Raw genomic sequence first — 21,608 nt, 5'->3', positions numbered from 1 at the left:
AATTGTTTGATTTCAGATACAGTGCTCAGCGTTCACCTTGATCAAGTCTGTAAACCAGGTTGAAAGATGTGAATTGTTGTTTTTTTTTTTCTTTCCTGAACCGGTTTTGTACTCGAATGTAGCATACCGTGCAGGCTTTCGCACGAAGCCTGGTAAGTAAGAAATATCCAAGATTTCAACAGAGCGTAATGATGAATAATATTTCGTCTCGTTACCTAATGGTTTGTTTCGAAAAAAATTCAAACATCAATTTGATCGAGCAAAGAGTCTGTGTCGATTCGCGCGCAGTATTTGGATTGGATCCCGAAGTGCATTGCGACATGGCTGCGCGTGCGCAGTGGTAAAAAACAAAAATGTCGGCAGTTGGCAGCCGCCGTTTCTAGCCGAGAAGAGACCGACAGAAGATCTGGCTAAAATCGCCGTGCATCCTCGCACGCGAATGCCGTATCACGCGTGCCGAAACCTTCGGCGTTATTGTAAATACTTGTGAATAGTGTATCTAGTTTTAGTTTTACGATAAAGTCAGGGTGAATCGATAAAAGTAACCGTGGAAAATCTTGCTTGTGAGTTGCGGATTTCCGCGTATAGCGTCTATCCAACGAATCCCGGAACTGTTTTATCCGATCCCGCGATAATTATACCCAGATAATAATCCACAACCGTGTTTGTTCTACCCTGAAGACCTCGAGGGATGCTATAAATAGTGAATATAGTTTGTAAGAGTCAAACTCTCAAAAATCTCTTTGTGTTTTCGTGTTGTCAAAAATTCGTCCGGGCTGCCATTGCTGGTTGGTTGCCTGCTGCCGCTGTACCCCTCCGTGCTTAGAAATGTCATGCCAGCCGCGAAAATAATGCTTTTAAATTAAGTCATCGTTATCGCGGCCTATCTATACTCTATTTCGGTGTTGATAAGTGTGATTATTCAACGTGTAAAGTGTTTGACAAGACTATGAAGTGGCTACCCGGAGGCGGGGGCGAACCGGCACCCCCCATGCAGCTGCATCACCCCTCTGCCAACGGCCACATACCCACCGTTCGTACACACACACATTATAAATAATTATTAATTAAGATCCCCATAATTTTCCAAACACTTATGCGTCGCCGTTTCGCTACCTTTTCCCATCGCTCCTTCTTTTTCTCCGTCCAACTCTCCTTAAATCGTAATTCCTGAATGTCAATAACCCGGTAAATTTTTCATTTTTCTTCTTTCGCGTCTGTTTATATAGTTGTAAATAATATTTTGTACGCTTCAACAATATCGTTATGATATTACAGAAAATATTCCTAAGATGGCATTATTTTTAATATCTATTTCGTTTTTATACTGGCCATTTATTTTGTCGTTTTTATTGTCCAGGAGGCAGAACAATGCGCTCAAATTATGGCAGGTGGCGATGGGGTTCGTATACAATCTGGACAAATCGCCCAAATGGGTATCGGCAGAACTCAAGATGATGCGACCGTTGGTTACGTTTTCCAGAGACCAACAGAACAGGACTTCATTCCTCAGACTTCGAGCTATCAAACTAAGCAGCCAGCCAGGGCTTGGGCCCTTGCCGACGATGCCATTATCGATAATGTGAGAAATGAAACAAAAGTCTCTAAAAATTGTTCACAATAAAATGAATAATTTGCAATTTTTGTTGATGTGATTTTATTATTCAATTGAAGAAAAAAATATGATCGAGATGTAAATGAACTATTTCTATAATGTTCAGATTACATTTTTGAAATTTTTTCAGAACCATGACAAGTGGAAGTATCCAATGACTAAACTAGGCATACCTCAACAAAGCCAACCTCAGCAGCTTGGCTTGCAAACCATGAACAATGTTCATCTACCCTACGAGTTGCACACCATGCAACTGAAGGTTAACATTGTTTACAGTATATACATGATATAATATTATTAATACCATCGTGCAATTCTATTTTTTATCGCCAACAGTAACAGTAGCATTTGTCACGATTCATTATGTTTTTCAGCTATTTATAATTACAGTTTGAATTGTTATTGGGTTGAAACGTATGAAACCAGGAGGAATGAGACTGCCCTTTGACAGACAGTATAATATTGAAGATTCCATGATTTAAACCACATCATATACATGCCTTGAAAAACTTGATTAAAAAGTACAGAAAGTTTCAAAACGTACGTCAGACGTTTTTACTTGAACAGCCACAGACATAGATTCCTAGCAAAACCTTTTACGTAGCTACGTATGAAACAAAATTCATTACCGAAAAACAAGTAACTACTTTGAATCTGAACTTTTGGTTTCATACCCAACTGCTTCTTGAATTATCTTTTAAAATTGAAGTTTTTGATTTATCTTTTGCTGTGCAAGTAACTTTTTGATTTGAAGACTACATGCTATATTTTTTATTTTCGATGTTAAATTAAGACCCAGTACTTTGTTGCACAAATTATATTTCAATATTTTGAACATTTTTAATGGCTTGTCAATTTTGCGTGTATTTTACTAACATGTTTCTCCCTTTTGTCCTCAAGCACGTTAAAGAGAGTTCTGTAATAGTGCAAAACAGTATGTTTTACCATAAAACAGAATTCAACATCGATTTACGCATATTCGTAATGTCGCCTGTATAAGTTAGTTAGTGCTGAATCAATTCGAAGGCACACTTGATGTAACTCCCAAAATGTTGACAACATGTACTCTGTAGACGTAAATAATATTTAATAAGTAGTTTCTAAATAAACCTCTGAACAAGTCAATTCTTTTTTCTGCATAGCAAAGTTTCCATTGGTTAGCAGTTTGCTACTCGACTAACAAATATTCCAAAATATAATTAATGAGTATTCATTTTTCGGGAATACGTTTTACCTTTTAGACGAAGTACGATTTCCAGAATGGACCTCATTTTAAATTTATATGTACTTGAAAAATTCTTTTGGCCTATATTTCCTGCAAAAAACCTTTTGCCGTGTTTAATCAACGCTCTAGTTGAAGATCATAGTATTGAACAAATAGCGATATCATTAGCAATTAGAATAGCAGAAAACAGTAATTGTTGAATACTATTTATTTCTTTTTACTGAACTATATTCTTTTCTGTTCCTCAAACCCCTTGCACACTCACAATTTATTTTCTCATTAGTGTATCAAAGCCTCAAGTACGTTTTATTTAGATGCATTTCTTATTATTTTGCTGGCTTGTTTCTAACTTATACCTGTATCGAATCATGTGCTTGAAGTTCCAATCGACTTGATCGAAAATTCAATTTAGCGCGGATATTATTTTGCTAATAAATTTTTGATGAATGAATAAAATCCTGGTATCCGTATGTCAAGTGTATGAAATAGTTAAATTAACACAAAATTCTGCATCGATCTAATTATTTATTCCTCAACTCTTTTTGATGAAGTCTAATCAATCAAAACTTTAGGCACGTATCGAATAAATGTATTTCAACATAGATAATAACAATCATGAGTCGGCATGTTTAATGTTCTGATGATGAACTGATGTTCCGTGTAAGTGAAATGCAGAAAAACTTTGTAATGCAATTTAATATGTTGGTTTGCCACTGTTTTCAAATTAAATTCAAATTTGATGCCTCTCGTAATTGAATTCAGTCCGGAAAGATAGGAGTGATTGTTTAGTGTACGGATTAAATCTCCTTTGAAATTGAGTCTGAGTGTAAAGTTATGTATTTTGATTTCTACATGTTTTTAATATGAAAATTTGATGTGTAAGATTTAAGATTTGTAGCAAATTGATCGCAACTTCCTTGTTGAGAAATTTTTAAAGAATTATTTTTCCACCATTGAAGACCAAATGTAACAAAATAGAAAATCATATAGTTGAATTATTTGCGATAATCTCTAGTACGTGAAGCATCGATCTTCAATGCACTAACGAACAGTAGAAATGACTGAAAGTTATGTTTTTGCCATATGTTTGAAATTTTGATGGATCAACTAACTTTCATATTTTATAATTATGTAGTACTGTTGCAAATGAATCTGCGGTGTGTTTTTTTTTTTTTCTTTCTCTCATTCGATCACATCTAATATTTTTAAGAATTATTTTTGCATACACTACTAAAGAGAAATATATTTTCTTCGCAGAAATTGTAATTGTGAACATAATTCTATGTGCTGTTGCTTTTTACGCTTTTTTCTCCTGTCTATTTCAAATTGCTGCAAGTGACGAAGATTTCTCAAAAATTAACATCTTACTCTTGAATATGTTTCTAAATCTTCACATATCTATATCACACAGTATCCTGGTCTCACCTCTTGGATCGTTTTACATTCACACATTTTTACACTACACTTTGGAACGTGATGTATCTGAAGTCTTAATCGATCAATCGTCATTGAAAACTGAAGTCGTCACTAAAATATTAACAAGTTCCTGTTGAATTAACTATGTGCTTTAAGTTTAGAATGTTCATTTAAACGAAAAAATTATATCAAGCTTATATCAACCTAGTTATCAAAGCTTCTTTTACTGTGTACGACGGTCTTCTCAAAATTCAGTACAAATCGATGGATTTGTAATGTAATTGATGGAAAGAAATTGGCAAAAAAACGTCTCAACTCGAGGCTCATTATTGTATTAACTGATATTCGTTTCTTAGTAAATTTAGTATTAGGGACAACTTGACTTTTCAGACCAGCTTCATCGATCAAAACTGTAGATACTTAAAAACTTAAGACACTGTATTATTGACAATATTCGTTTGATACGCACCAGTTCTTTCAAAATGTAACATCTCGTAGGCTGTGTATGCATTATCATTATCTTCTTATTATGTTGAATTAAAAAAAAGTTACTTGGCAATAACACTTAAACTGTGACTACTTATGCTACTTCTGAGCAATTGTCAGCCTTGATAATTTCAATGCAAATACATTCTTAAAGAGTTAAGATTTGCAAAGATTCTTGCACGATATGAAATGAAGGCTGTCAAAAAGAAAATCACTTTGCAGATTTCATTTCACGATCTTGTTGATGAAAGTTTACCAATTAGAAATCTATTGAATTCTATTCACAATAATGAGTGTCCGGTGAATCTCGTTCCTAAACTGAGTTTTAGTTATTCCTAACATAGAGGAAGTGACTTTTTCACTTTCCTAAGACTAAGTGTTGATTTCCACCAAGTAAACTCAATTTTCATGATTTGGTTTGGTATTTTTTCAGAGTGGTGGTCCAGGGGCGGAGCATTTGGTATATCTGAACAATCAGATGGCGCCGCAGCATCAGGTTGCTCTGTATCATCACCAGCAGCAACAGCAACAGCAGCAACAACAACAGCAACAGCAACAGCAATTCAGAAATGGCCAGGTAAGTTTTGTCACTTTAAATATCGTATTTCAGGCCGTAGCACCTGCGATGAACATACTTGTTTATACTTCTGAATTAATACTTGGCAATGATAGACCAAATATTCAGAACAACTAATGACGCTCTGGATGATTCTAATCTGTTACTAGATATAAATGAATATGATTCCACTTGCCTTTCGATTAGGATTAAATTATTAAGGTGGATAATGCAGTGAAAAGAGTGTCGATGATTTCCACAAATTTCAGTAAATCCAGCTAAAAGATTGGCTTAACAATGACGAGATAATAATATACGATATAAATTGATATTCCTCTATTCTTGGAGTTATTGAAAGGAGTGAATAATACTTGGAGAAATGCTGGAAAAGTTTTTTTAAATTTAATCTTGGGCAAAAATTAAACTCAATAAAGTTTTTGACGGTAGATGTTATATTTTTGTACACCGTAAATGTTTTCTATTTACACATTCTCTTTTATAATTACTGTTTACTACTATTACTATTACTGAGCAACTCTTCTAAGTTGCATAAGTTTTATAAATAGTCGTTCACTTTTCCTTATATGTGTGTAATTATTAAAATCTTGTAGCAGCGAACGCTAAAGTTCCATTACAACCACATTCACTGCTTTAACAGACAATAAAAACGATCGCAGTATAAATTGCATGTTTATGTTTGTGGTATATTTGAATTTTTCTATTCTTAATAATTCTTGTTTTCTTTTATCAACCCCAGAATATTTTTGGTCGAATTAGCTCGCTAGCAAGAAATACGCATTCCGTACAGACCTTAAAATAACTGAACGTTTACATCAACATTTGGCATTGTTGTATAACTGCCCACGTGCGCGTGTGTGTTTTTACATCAGAAACGTTTTCCAACCAACGAATTACGTTATTTCTTCTCGTCTACACGCGCGATTCTATAAATGAGGTTCAAGTTTGCAAACTAAAGTTAACGTGTATGCATTTTTAAGAAAAATCTCTATTTTGCGAGTCTGGAATCATCTAAAATTCAGAAAATCAACCTGTCCAAAGAAAATATACTTAAATTTTGCAAACTTACTAGATGCCCTCGATGTAAACAGTTCTTCTTACATTGAGTAATTACACTCTTCAAACACTCGCAGTATATAACTGTGCAAAAAGTAGTATGAAAGTTTTTATTTTACGTTCTGTTTATTCTCTGACTTTAGATGTGTTTACAGCTACCATTCATAAGTCTCATTCAATGAGTCCCCTATAGCAATTGCCGAGTTTTGCGTACGTCGATCATAATTAATATACATTTAACATGTGATGATAATTTTGTCCACGACAATGCGGCCGATAAAAATTCATTCATTTTTTCATCTCTATTGCCTTATTTCTCTGAACAAATCATTCCCTATATGATAATAAAACGAATTAAATTGCGTTCGCGCGTACGTGTATTACGTATATTGCGTGTGCAGGAATACCCACGCTCGAAAAGCCCACATCTTATAAATCGCCCACGAATCTGTCTCTTCTGGATGAACCAAAATGTTCTTTTTTTTTTTTTTATGTTTTTACTGTTGTTCTCGCTATTATTTTTTCTTATTGTTATTCACTAATCTCTCTATCTCTACCTCTCTCGCTCTATTTTTGCATGAACATGACGTTGTATAATAACGCGCGTCAGGCGCTGCACGTACAACCGTGAGCAATTATTCATTTCGCGATGCTTGAGGAAACGCGGGCTGTCGTGTTTCATATACCTGCGTATGTACTTACGCGTTTACAAGAATTTGTTCGTTTCAACAGCAAGTAGACAGTTACTAACAATTCTCATGTTAGGAAATTTTCGATTGGTCATGTTTTTCAAGAATTGGTCAAAGCTGCATAATTTTTTACCTTTCTCGCAGGATAGTTTATATAGTCGAAGGGTGAAATAAGAAAAAAAAAAAAAAAATGAAGTATACGTATTGTTACAGAAAATGTGGTTTAATTTTAATACAACTGTATCTTCTAAGGTATTGAAAATACTGAAGTCGCAAGCCTTAATTTTACAAAGCCCGGTTATCGACTGCATGTTATTTGGTCAACTGTCGTAAATTATAGTTCAATTTATTAATCGGAACTTCATTCTAAATAAATACATAGTCTTCAATAAATTTTTCATCGAGTTTCTGAGTCAATTGACAATGAATGAAGACTCGAGTCAATACAGGTTTTAAATAGTAAATTTCGCTTTTTTTTTTTTTTTTTTTTTTGCAACCTGTATGTAAACATTAAAAATCTACGTCACGAAACCAATTCCGAGAGAATGGTTTTACGAACTAAGTGAGGTATCATTCAACCTGCAATTGCTAGAACTAAACTATGTTTTCAGTTTTTTGCACCGCTTACAGAATGTCATGGTCAGAAAATTGATCACTATAAACTTTGGGTTGTATTTTCTAACAAATGTCATCGCCATTTACTCTATTCATATAGTTGAAAAAATTGTTTCAAATAGTCCCACTTTACTTTCTTTAATTGAATACAATAGTATTAGGAACTTCTGAAAGTGCGATAAACCGTCTGTTATATATACGTGATTGTTTTCCGTCCATTTTAGCCGGCGTGGTGCCGCTTACCGCGGTAAGCGAAATGTAAACGCGGCCTAAGGGCGGGTTTTCGATAAACGATGCCGTCCGTGATGATTTCGGAACGTAAGAAGGCGAAAGCCATTAAAGAAAAGAAAAAGAATTACTCATGGGCGTTTGCAAGGATACGTGCCGTTTTGGGGTTCCTGCCAATCGATGTCAAGGCCATAATTTAACCATTTGGCAAGCTAAAACCGAGCTCGAGGCAGTGACCTTCACTCTACGGGAGTGCAAAATTCCGTGTGAAAATCGGATTTATACTTTTATTTTATCCCCTCACACTTATTACCAGATACGCGTACCGTTTATGCTCGAAACTGCACACATTTTACTTTAAATTTAATTATCACCGTAGTAATGCTACGAAAACGACGAAGTCTTATCCTAAAAATTATGCGATGAAGTGACGACCTCATCAGTAAAAACCAAAAACAGTCATTTCTACTTTCCACGTGCTGCAAACATCGTTACGGTGTTTGGAAACATTTCCATTCGGAAATGCGTCCCCAAAGGAGATACGGTAGTCCTTCTTTACCGAACGAGTAAAATGTCACTTATTTTGTTTATTACCAGAGTCTATACCGCATCATTGATATGAGAATACCACAGCAGCGTAATTCTACATGCAGTTCTTGACAAAAATATATAAAACATTTGCTGGTTCATGCTAGAATAGCTGCCGAAAAGTAATTCCTGTAATTACTGATAATTCAATTACAGGAATACATTTGTTGCCATTATTATTGCGTAAATATTGCATGTAAAATTGCACTAGCTATAATTTCTACCAGTTATCATGCATAGGTTCTGATAATAGACAGATTACGTAAGTGACATATAACTCGGTCGGTAAAAAATATGACTATGTACAATATCGAAACATTAACTACTTATTGTTTGAATTTGAATTTAGAAAGTTGGTAGGCAAGAGTGAAGTGTTGATGAGGGATAAAAATATCTATTATCATTGAAAAAAATTTTCTCGATTGTGTGATGAATATGGTTGGTATGGTATGGGTTCAGAAACGGTACTACAAAACTAAATGGAAAATTTAGTCTTATTGTTAAGTTGTTATGATGCTTGCGATGCGATAAAAATGTAAAGTTTTTGTGTACGTAAACATTCGATATGCCGATTACACGTTAACGAACCAATTGATTTTAGGGTATTAACAATGGCCTGACATAGACTTATTACAAATAATAAGAATAAATTTTAGAAAAGATGCGAAAGTATCCGAAAAGTAGTTCTCTCACATCGTGAAAAATCCAACCTATGCGCGAATATAGCCGCGGTTTGTAACACACGCTCATTCGCCATGCTTATAAGAAAGCTAACGAACGACTTGAATAAAGAATATTAATATCGACTGAAAATATACTTATTATTAAGAGAAAATTTAAAAATCGTCCGTATATAATAATAATAATAATAACGTACTATATTGTTGGTAGAATTCTAAGTTTGTATTATACGAGTTATTCTCATGTCACGGAAAATCACCCGGTGTGAACGTGGCTGCGGTTCAACATGTACACGCACATTCGTTGTGCCGATAAAATTTTAACACGAATGATCGTTCGAATTGGAATTTAAAGTATTGGACGATTATAGGTGAATTGTGAATTTAATGAATTGATTTAAAAAGCAAAATCGTATCGGGTTCCGACGATGCGAATATTGTTGTCTGTATAATATATATCGACATAAATGAGCAGATGAGGTAGGCAAGAGCCAAACGAAGGTGCGAGAAAAAGCCGGAGCTGTGTGTGAAATATTAACACGAGCGTGGTGGATTGGGTTTTTGGTTGACGGAAGCGCCGGTTGGCGTCGCTGCTGCAGAGCGTCGTTCTTTGTTTCGCAAAGCAGTCTCCGAGTCTCGAGAGTCTCGAGCGGGGCAGGCCGGCAAGGTGAATTCGAGGATTGACGCTAAAGGGTTTTAGCGCGATATGTAACCGTTCGCGATGTTGAAACTGTTGTGAACAGCGAGATATAAGGTGACCGCGAGTGATCGTGTAAAAAGTTGGCTGTATATTAGTGTAAAAAGTGTTTAAAATTAAAGTTTTGTGCTGCCCGTGGTCGGTTGTGCCGCTCTGCGTGTGTTGCCCTCAGTAAGTTGTGTGTTTGACAGACGCTTCGGGAAGGGAGAGAGAGATACACGGTAGGCGAACGCCGGAGCGAGAGAGGCAGGGAAAGAAAAAATACGCTGACGGCTCGACGCCGCGTCGTTGCTGCTGCTGGTGATCGAGTTGACGCAACCTAGCCAGCCTCGTGTTCCTCGCCGCCTGTATAGCGATACAGGAAAGTAAGAGGAGGAGGAGAGAGAAGAAGAGACAGAATAGAATTTTTGCTTCTTTTACCAAAAGAACGATTCGGATAAACAAACGAATCGCGCTTCGCGTTGGTCAGCGAATAAACAACAGCAGCGACGAGGAGTCTCGCCGTCGCTTCGCGAACGTATAACATAGAAAAACGGTGGAGAGTTTCGGTGTCGGTTACGGCCTGCAGGGCGCGAACAGCACAGGCGACTGGATGAAGCCACCGGGGGACCTTTTTCTCTACTGCGACATGAAAGACTTCGGCGCCGCCGACATGGTACCTATCCAAACGCCGATGAATCGTTTCCCTCTTTTGTTTGTTTTTTTATCCTCAAATCATACTTTTATTTTTTTACCGACAAAAAAAAACACATCCCCCCAAATTATACACCATCGATCGAACGAATCGTGCGCCGCGCCGTTTGCCGACTGCGCGGCTGACGAGACGAGAGTCGCTTTTCGAGCCGTTCGAGTTTGCCTAGTTCCTTCGTAGCGAAGCGTCAATGAATCATCTCTGTCATCGCAGCCTGTGTGGGTCATGTTCGTTTCGCTTCAAGAAATCCTCGAAACCGTCAATTCGAACCACCTTCTTCCCAGTTTGCCACCGGTCGATGTCACAACCGGCTCCTCATTGAGATATACATATACCCGCTTATTTACACCCGGAACGCGCGGGCTTTGCCTATCGATTTCACGAAAAACACAAATTACAACACACATGAAACAAGCCACGAAGACTGGATTTCGATATAATTCTCTTCGCTATAGCAATTGACACGTGTTGGATTCGTAAACCGATTATCGTTTTGTTACGCTGATCTGGTCGTTCTACCTAACGTGCAACATGTATATCACATCGAGATTCTATTATAGACTTTCTATTGCGCGTCCGACGATACGTTCATGCACATATGTATATAGTGTATGTGGGTATACCTGATATTGGCGTAGGGGTATCAATTGACAATACGCAACGACACGTATTATTCCCGCACGTTTGCTCCTGGGATAAATTTATTGCCATCGTTATTATCATTATCATTATCATTGTATAACCGTATATGTATAAGGCTTACTAAATGAGTACTCGCCGAACGTGCATTGATTTTCTCTTACTCTTCTCGCGTCTCGTCGTCGCATCATGTGCTGTGTATTTGTCACGGGGGCGGCAAGGGGGGGAGGTCGTCGTCAAACATCGAAATTCGTAGCACGTGCTTCGAGAAAAAAATCATGATAACAATGAATTAATTACAAAGATATATTAACACCGAAGTAAATCTCGTATCCGTAGCACACAATCGACGTACCATTCTAGCTATACGATAGTCGAACGTGTTTACAAATGGACTCCTCCTCCCTTTTGCACGTTCCAACAGGGAACGAAGCTTTGATTCACAATTAGGTATCTACAGTCGCTAGTCGCACAGAGCCGGGCATACTACACGCAGATGCGATGCCGGGGCGAGAGTTCGTTGTTTACATTCGAGTCGCGTTCACACGAATCTATCCGGGGGATGATTTTTGGTTTTTCACATTTTTCATTTTTGCAAATCATTCCGCGCTGAAACAGTTCCTCTTATTTCGACCGGTATCGCGGATCTATGGGTTGAAAATTCAAGAGGTAACAATTTAAGTTGAACGAGTTGAACTTAATTAAATAATTATCCTCGATTAACTGAGAGAAGATGAAAAAATGTGCCAGTTTATTCGAAGTAGAAGAACCTAGCTACTGCAATAAGCTTTGACGGCCTTGCCTGGTTTAGACAATTTTTATAATATTTTAAAGCGTATTGACTAACCGATTTTCATCAATCAAGATTTGTTTTGCTTTCAACTGTATTTTACAAAAATTATTCTACGTAGTTTTTCTCGTAACTTTGGCATATATTTTCTTCATGAAGCGTAAATTCGCCATTTATGACAATCGATGGTTTTTATGAACGATTGGGGAGCTTGGAAAGAGGTAATTTTTTCACAATTCTTCCAAATTGCACAATTATAAGATCCCTCAAAGTTGTTGACATGTGAATCTTGTTCTCACTTCTTTTTTGAAGTTTGAATCAATCTCAAGGAAGCTTTCCCTTTATAAAGAGAGTGTTGACATTAAAATTGGTACTTTTTATTAATGTTGATACGAGATATTTCCACATTGAGTATTTATTAAATTACTATAAGATGGACGATATATTTCACAATAACGAAATAGAAAATACGGGATTTATAAACTAAACCATAAGTATGAATGTTTCATTTCAAATTAATAAATTCGATTTCACTCTATAATCCTTAAGTATATTTGAAAGAATATTTTCTGCAAATTTACCGAAACATTTTTTTATTATCACGTTGCCATCGTTAAACATATTTAATTTTACAACATTTAACAGATATCGACTATAATCAACAAATGGTAGAAAGAAATATGTTTTAATGACTTGTATGTAGAAAATGCAAGTCTTTGACTTAAACGAGTGAAATCTATCAAAGCTACTAGATTTTGAACAATTTAGCAACGATCCGAAATTAAGCGTCGTTATCTAGATTTTTGTCTACAATTCAATAACTTTGAAATTTTCCATCTTCCCAGAAATCGTCGTAGTTTGCGAAAACAATAATTTTTTAGTTCTTACTCGATCGAAGGTGAAGCACCTTATGCGAGGAAAGAAGACATGGTCTCGTGCAGTGCGTGCAACAAGTTTGACTCGAGATTTGGCGAGCATGTCGCGACGGTTGGCAACCCTGCAAACCGCTATCCGTGTCCTTCCGAATAGTAAGAGTCACTTTTACTGACCGAGGATCGGAGGACGGTGCGTAAAACATTTCCTGCCGTAACGAGAATGAAATATTGCAATGATTACGACGCGCAGTGTTTGGGTGGTCATTCAACGTGGCCTCGTTTCGCTACCGATAGAGATTGACGATGGTGGTAGGAAGGCAGGGCATTTTTTCCACGAATTGTCTCGTTCATCCCTTCGGACCGCGTAGCCAAACGATTGAAAAACAAACATCAGTCAAAAGTGTAAAACCCGACCGATGATCCTGACCTTGTATATCTGTCCACAAACCGGATACACTAAGTCCGTTCTATCTTTCCATAGTCGAGAGACTTTCTTGTCTCTTCATATCCAGATCGGTCGAGTTTTATTATTTTAATTCTAAATTTTCATTTTCATGAGCCAATGTGGTTGGTACAGACATTCACAATCAGATATATTATCGGTTTGTCGATATTGACGAATAGTTACTGACGCCACAATATGTTGAGTGAATTTTACCACATTTTACAATTCCCCCCCTTGACTCAGGGTTTAAGGATTGATGGGCCATACGATCTCGATCGAAATATTGGAGAAAACAAAAAACTGGTCTGGAGAATTTCTGGTAATGTTATTTATACCGATGAAACAATATCCCTATTATGCGACGTAGATGAATCTGAGAAAAACTGACTAACATTAACTGAGATATTAACAATTTCCGCAAAGGCCTTAGAATTAGAAAGTTCCAAATTATTCAGTTCTGGTGTTTTGGGTTTATCTTGGTCACTGCTCGTTTTCTACCGAAATTGTTCAGTATTCTTAGGGCAATTAACATTAGGGCTATTTAACTGTTTAGAGAATAAATCTGTATGATATGCAAAGAGAAAATTTTGTTGAACAATGCTTTTATGCGGTAGTTTTTACTTTTTTGCCTGTAATACTCGTAGCGAAAAAATCCTTTTCTGTAGATCTAAAGACATTGATTATGCAAATTGAAGTCAGTCCAACCGGTTGAATTCAAATTTGACTACGACAGAATTGTTTTCTCCATTTCTATACAGCTGTCAAGCCGATGATCGACGAACTATGTTGAGATCCAAAGATATTAACAATTTCGTTGAAATAATAATCTGTTAATATACATGAGAAATCAAAAATCAGATTTCGCCGAATTCTACGTTTGCGAACAAAATCTTATCTACAATAATTATGACACTGAAGTTAGTAACGTTAACGTAACGAAACATCAGTGAAAAAAAACATTAATGTGTAATTTTAGAATGAATTTCAAGCAGTTGGCGTTGCAAAATATCAGTATAGTTTATTTGTCATGGTTTAATAAATTTCAGACATTAGCGAAGGTGCGAAGTAACGATTTTTCCTGAACATGCATCGTCGCAGTAACGTTACTAACTTCATTATCATCAATAATTCGCATTGCATCTGTATGCTTTCTTATTTTACTATCTATCCATCGAAATTCTGTACCACTTTTACTAACCGGATTCTTATTCATCTGCGCAAACGTTCTCGACTTTGATAAGCTAAAAACGGAAGTGTTTCACGTGGCACTCGGCCAAGTTCTACGTAGCCTACGACCGCAGCTGTTTGTCAAGATCGCGTAGACCTCGTAACGTTTTTCTCACTGTTATTAGACCGACCGTATTGCCTGCGATTCTTAAAAGTCTATTGACATTGAACCCTGGTGTTCGTAGACTGTGGATTTTCTCCTTTTTGATCTGGAAGTGATCGCGTGCCGGTCTCTTTTTCTCCCAGACATGTTTTTTCTTTTTTTCAGGTTTTTATATCGTCTATCATAAAATATTCACTCGAGCGTCGGCTTGCATCTCTCTCTATCAATGCATTTTGCGACGAGCGCAAAAGAAACTCGGGTAAACTATTGCAGTCGACCTTTCGTTCAGCCATGAGCCGGCAAAAGCGACGTGTAACTTTTTATTTCATTTTCAAACTAACGTCTTACTATTTTTCGGCTTTCTCAGATCAATTACCTTTTCAATGATATTTTTTCGCGGCGGTTTTCAATGAAAACCATAAGTGATTGCACGTATCGTGATGTAAACCGGTGAAAAAAGAAACGAAGAAACGGTAGAGAAATTCTTTAAAATAATCACTCTCACACTAGAACAACAACGAATAAACGAATTTTCATTATTTCTGCATCAATCGATGTAGTTCTTTCGCATCTTACAACTGATTAAAATTTTCAGCGAAATCGTACGATTTGTTCCTGATTTATTTACAAGAATGAATGATTTTTTTTTGTCTCACACATCGATTAACGTCGAACCGATTTTTTTTTTTTTTTTTTAAGTCGTGACATTTCCTTCATGCAAGTCTCGCTTCTATGAAACTTGAATTACAAATTTTAACTGCACTGCAGAGTTGGTGCATTTTTAAAAAATGAATTCATTTACCCATGCAATGAATTATTTCGATCATTAATTATTGCAGTGAGGTTTTCTTCCGACGATGCTACGTACGGCATAGACATGAACTAGAACCCGAGGTCACATCGTTACATGGGCTAGACGTATCTAAGGATGTATGGGACTGCCGTACAGTCAGTTTGAAAAATCGGTTCTAACAAAAGTTGAAAACGTCTCGGTTAACAATAAGTTGAAAAAAAGTCCCTGTGATGTATGAAAAAATTCTAAACCGCTTGATTTAAAATGCAAAGACCTAGAATATTGTTAACAACTTCAGAGAAATAACGCGTTGTTATTCTATCATCTTTCATCGAAAATACATCCGCGTTGCTTGTCCGATTCTGTTTCACATACGATAGTTAATTTTATTCGTTATTGGATTCTTCGCGAACAGTCATCTGATTTAAATCTTAGGCAACTGCAATGATGTATTTATTAAAAAATCACTAGTTTATCATCCGTCGTACATGTGTCGGATATTTTTCCTACCAACCAATAAGCTAAAGAAAAAATCTGTTCTACGTTCATTTGTATCGTGTATCGATGTATGAAAAAAGCTAACGCATTGTTCATCGAAATTTGCCGACATGTGACGGATTGGCGGTCAAAAAAAAAAAAAAAAAAAAAAAACGCAGCAATCGTATAATTTCTCACATGAAATCCGGCGTTTCAACTTTTCTTTCCCAATCGCAAGGGCTTTTTCTTTTATTGTATTCAACATGACGAGCCTTGTGTATAAGGTAACTGGTAATTTACACTTTGTCGTGTTTTTTTCTTTTCCACATAATTTCCAACCGACTGTACGTAAGTGAAAATCAACTACCAGCTGTAACGATGTCCTCCGAATATCGATTCGCGTGAGTCACTATCTTCCCGTACCTTCCAGCCTCAGGACCGACCCTTCGCCACGCCCGGGCCCCTCCTTTACTTCTTTCCCGGCCTTCTTTCCTGTCGGGTCTCTCTCGGCCTACAGCTGCCGTCCTCTAAGTTCCGCAGATGTAGCGCCTCTGATTTACGACTCCCCGGAACAGGATATCCCGGAATTTTACTTTGATCGTAGTTTGAAGTTATCAACGATTTTTCACAATTGTTTTTAACTCAACATTTTTTCTGCTTTGCCTGCAGCTCCGTTTCCATCGTTGAAAGACCGAGAAATATATATCAGTGACGTGAAAACCTATTCGCTTGAAAACAATTAAATACCGTATATTAGTATTGTCTGTTAATGACCCTGCTGGACGCGGTTTACCGTTCGACACATATTCGGTTATACACGAGGTATAATCGTTGCGCTGGGTAACATTTTCGGTATACAAGACAAATATGTATTAGGTGTGTTCTAACTTTTATCTTTCAATTTATCATATTCTTGTTTGATTATTAGTCGCTGGAATTTGATAGAAATTGAATATTTGATGTGACGAAGCAGTGACAATTCATCAGAAGTTTTTATCACGGTTTTACTGTTTCAAAGTAAGAATGCCCAAGTATATGAAGAACAGTTCTGAATGTAAAAGAAAAGAATATGATTTTCTACCCGCAAGAACGAATAACTTGCGAATTTTTGCTCTCAGTGAATATATTATCCAGAAAAAAAAACAACATTTCAGGGAATTTTCTTCAAAATAGAAATGTCGAGGAAATTCTTTTAACCTCTTGTTTCATCTGCAATGTATTTTAATATTTTTCATACCCAGAGCTCATAATTATCGCAAAATAAAAATGAAAACGTAATCTCATAATTTTCTTCTGGACGGCTTAAAATTAGCATAAATTTTTTTGTTATTTAAATGAATACACGCCTTCTCTTGTTTATATACTGTGTTTATACATATGTATATTGTATATTATACTCACGACTACTCTGCAGTCCATAAATTTTCACGATCATTAAAATCAACGTATAACGATGCCTGCCGCTTCGCTCGTTATCCGCTTACAAAAGAGAAAAAAAAAAATATCGCATTGAAATATTAGACGATTCCTCCTTTTCTTTACAGTCAATCATTTTCGTCGTTACGTAACAAGAATTGTATATCTTACAATTTAATCGAGTTCAGTATTATTTTACAATATTTCGTACCCTTGAATATACAATATATATAACTGTATGTAGCTATGTGTATGAGGATATAATTATACCTGTTTACTTCGATCTTATTTTGCTGCAATAATGAGAATTGTTCATCTTTCGTTGAAAAATCTAAGTTCCAAATAATCCCAATAGTTTCTCTGGTATTATACCAAATTACATGATGCTTTATGACAAAAGTGTGGGGTTTTTTTTTCCCCCCCTTCATTTTCAATTCCATCAAGGTGGTGGAACGGAGCAAATTTTTTTGATTTCATTCATTGGAGCGCATTTCATCCTATTCACTGTTTTCAGTGAATTATCTGTAAAGTTTCGCTTGAATGACCTACTATGTAAATTATCGTGATATCCGATAATGTTATAATTGCATAGATATAAGATAAAGTTTAATACGTTGTATTCAATTACATCGTTAACGAGTCTCATCGTCGTTAGTTGTTGACGTTAGTAATTAGGATTTTGAAAAATCGGAAACTGAAAAGAGTTCAAAGTACATCCATTAGTTTATCATTAAACAGTTATATCTGTACATATATAATGTATTTCTCTATGATAATGACGCGAACCTCTGTATACATGCACCAAGCAGTTGCGACGTGAGACAGGCGGTAGAGCGATAAAGCAAAATCGTTGGTATAATATTTATGTTTCTTTTTCTCCCCACTCTACAAACCTCCCCCTGACCTTATCTCCCCTTTTCTCGGCTTCTAAGGGTTTCCGTTTTGTATGCTTGCGCATAATTTCCATGAACTTCAAGCTTTGGGTCGTTCTTTGCATTTCCTCTGATCCCCCGACTGCACGAAATAATTGTTTGCAGGGGTGTCATAATTTGCACAATACAAAAACTTGTCACGTTATCAGCTAAGAACTGACTTCATTTTTTCGCTAACAACGCGATATACATTACATTTAGGAAAATTTTACGAGATACCTTTTTTGTAGAGCATTGAATATCCTACAAAATAGCCATAGGGATTTTTTTTAATAATGTATATTTTTAAGGTAATTAACGGTTTTCTTTGGAAAAATTTCAAATTCATGCATTTTTCCATATAAAAATTCGAATGCTTGGCGGGGCGTGTTGGAATTATCGGACAGATTCTGGGTTGCGGCCAATTTTTTGCCTATATGTATATGTTGATTGCTTTTGGGGGGTGAGCGCGAGGAAATTTAGACATGACCAAAATAAGAACCACCCTAATACATACATGTATTACATATACATACACGGTGTGTACTTATTTAATTGCATAACACGGGTGCATGCACTTTTATTATTATTAATACGATATATCATCATCGCTTCTTGTTGGGAAGTTGGCATTTCCCTTGAACATATTATGCATACTCTAATTATGTAAGCGCAATTCATGAATATAGCAGCAGACAGCGTCAATCTTTGCACAGAATGTTTACTTATCGTATATTTGTACAGAGCTACGTGAGGAATAGCAATGTGATTATTATTACATGTATTTTTTGTATCGTTTTATTTTTTTGCTTTTATTCTGCTCAAGTCTTGGATTTTTTCGTTTTTCATTTATACCGTTTAACAACTCTCACGGCTATGACATATAGATTAAAGCGAAAAATTCTATCACATGAAACACGCAAATGTTGATGCAGCATTTTTCTGTACAGAATTTATCATTATTTTCTTAATTCAGGTTGAGCAACAATGTTGTGAATATACAAGAATAGAATATGAGGAAAAATTTGATCGGGAACTTCTACAATAAACATTTTTGCTGATTGTAAATCAAATAGGACTGAGCTGTTTGGGTTCTTACAATTAGACTTACTTTGAGTTTTATGTAATAAGTTTAATATTTACTGCTGGATATTTCTAGATATCTGTAATCGATCTAACTTGTTTTATCTCTTTGTTTACAAAAGAAGATGATCGCACGCAGCTGGTAAATCATGAAAATTTAAAATTATATCCGAAAATTACTAGAGTCGAGTCGAATTTCACAAGTTGAAACTCATTGCAGGTGAAAACTTAGCTCATTATTGAAACTTTTACTTGGAATTTATTGCCGAATTTTTTAAAATTAGTTATCCAGCAATTACTTTTGGACAAGATCTTCATTAGAATATGAAGAAAAATGGGGGGAAAAAGAGAAAAAGTGAAAAAGAGAAGTAATTATATAACTCAAAAGTATTTCTAATTAGAAAAAATCATAGCTTTGACGAAATTGAGAAAGGGTGATAATGCGATCGACGTCTACTTCGATCGACTTACCCGGTAGGCGGAAAAGTACGAAGAAGTTACATTAAGGGTATAATAATGACCTTCACGGTGTGATAAAACGATATGAAATTCCGACATGTAAAAAAAAGTAGAATTAAATAATGCAAGGTGATCTCGCGTTGTTTAGACTTCGAAAGTGGGCAGTTGGATGAGCATTAGTATAAGGTGTACTCGAGAGAACCGTTCAATTGAATTCGATTAAATTTCTTAAAATCCGTAAAAAATCTTCATTGTTATTGTACAGTCGGCTAATTTTTGTTTTTTTTTTTATTCAAAAATAATATCTTGCTTACCCTTCTTATTTCGTATGAATGAATCGATTTGTTTTTCCGACTATACGATTCATTAACCATATTCACTTATTTTTCGCTAGCTGGGCTCCTTCTTTCGCAACAAACCAACCATTGGGGATCAAATATTGGCGCGGCAAGATGAAAGGGGGGAGGAAACTACGGGCTTAGCGAGTTAGAAAAATGATGGCGATTGAAGTAAAGTTGAACTTGATTCAATTCATTGCCTCGTGTCGGCGAATCGAAAGGGATCAATGTCGGCTGTACCTTGTCTCTCATTGTAAGCTGTGCGATCCGTAAACGCATGGCACTGAGAGAAAAGGGTAAAACTTGATTGTCCGAGTGACCGACAGCGCATGCACCAAATAATTGAACTCTATTGGTCGGGTAGATCGTGCCGTGAAAATGTTTTCCACTGCAAGGCAGGGAAGCCAACTCTCTCGAAACTGTGCGTGTGATGCTAAAAATTTTCGCATCAAGTGGTTAATCGATACGGTGTTTGTACGATGACTCGTAGCTGTGATCGTTAATCGGTTAGTTAAAAATGAAAAGCGAAGTCCTTCCGAATGATTACATCGACTATTTAAGATCTGCTCAATTTGAAAAGCGTATCGCTTACATAACCTCGACAAGTCGCGTTTGATCGCTGAAATTTGAGGTGGCCAACCTGCATGAAGTGACTATAGTGAAATCGGTCGCTCAATCTGCTGAGTTTCACTATTTCCATTTGGTAGAATAGCTAGTTAGCCGGACGTACATGGTACATGTATACGTGCAAAGTTGTAAGGTCATCGTTTGTGCCGTTGAATAATCAGCTCCTTAGGATCTACCGTCGGCATATATATATATGCGTATTTATCGTTTTAAAGCTATACTCACGTGCTACTTGAAGTTAGTTCAAAAGGCTCTTTATTTCAAAGATATTTTTTTCCCATCACGTCGGTGTAAGATTAGAAAAAAGTAGCTTCATTCGATCGAATCGTTGAAAAATTTAAAAACAATATAGAATGAATAAAAAAAATTGTCAAAGAAAATGAAAATTGCATTCAGGTTCTTGAATTTCTGTCAAACATTACGTTTTATTGGTTTTTATTTCTTATACCAAACCATGAATTCTTCAAACAAATAGTACTAACGTCGAGTTTCGCAATGTGGAAAAAAAAAAAAACTAACAGCGTGAAAAGACGTAATTCCACTCAGAATTGGTTGATTGCAACTGGAAAAGCTTCGTCATTTGGTTCCACAAAATAGGTTAACTGGATTCCGATACATTAATTCTAACTCCCACTAAGTTTTCTTTAACGGCTCGGTTACATATTTAGTTTCACAAACAAAAAAACCAGTAAGGACTATTCGAATAATGCGTTTTTTATTTTGTTTTTTTTTTTAAATTGTTATTCGAATGGCGCAATTTAAGGTTGAATGAATGTAACCAATATTCATTAAACCAAAAAGTAAATGTGTACCCCCGTCGATACAAAAAGAGCTAGGTACACGTACCAAATTTTTCTAAAACAAT

General features: G+C 36.1%; 1 protein-coding gene across 9 annotated transcripts in view; it reads left to right on the top strand.

Annotated features, from left to right (window-relative positions):
* Positions 1-21,608, top strand: part of LOC107227096 (maternal protein pumilio) — a 107,364-nt gene that overhangs the window by 578 nt on the left and 85,178 nt on the right. For 2 of the 9 annotated variants that reach the window (XM_046738868.1, XM_046738869.1), the window contains exon 1: positions 9,811-10,040. Coding sequence is in view for 7 of the 9 variants with exons in the window: in XM_046738861.1 (XP_046594817.1) it covers positions 950-1,033; positions 1,361-1,582; positions 1,746-1,874; positions 5,176-5,319 (579 nt within the window). In the remaining 2 variants the exon portion in view is untranslated. Of the gene's footprint in view, positions 1-129; positions 1,034-1,360; positions 1,583-1,745; positions 1,875-5,175; positions 5,320-9,810; positions 10,525-11,588; positions 11,869-21,608 lie in introns of those variants that run through there. The other 7 variants (XM_046738861.1, XM_015668142.2, XM_046738863.1 and 4 more) reach the window with 7 other exon arrangements.

Source organism: Neodiprion lecontei, chromosome 4 (genome assembly GCF_021901455.1).
Source record: "Neodiprion lecontei isolate iyNeoLeco1 chromosome 4, iyNeoLeco1.1, whole genome shotgun sequence".
NCBI classification, from domain to species: Eukaryota; Metazoa; Arthropoda; class Insecta; order Hymenoptera; family Diprionidae; genus Neodiprion; species Neodiprion lecontei.
Note: the sequence above shows the minus strand (reverse complement) of the source record. Positions and strands in the feature narration are given on the sequence as shown.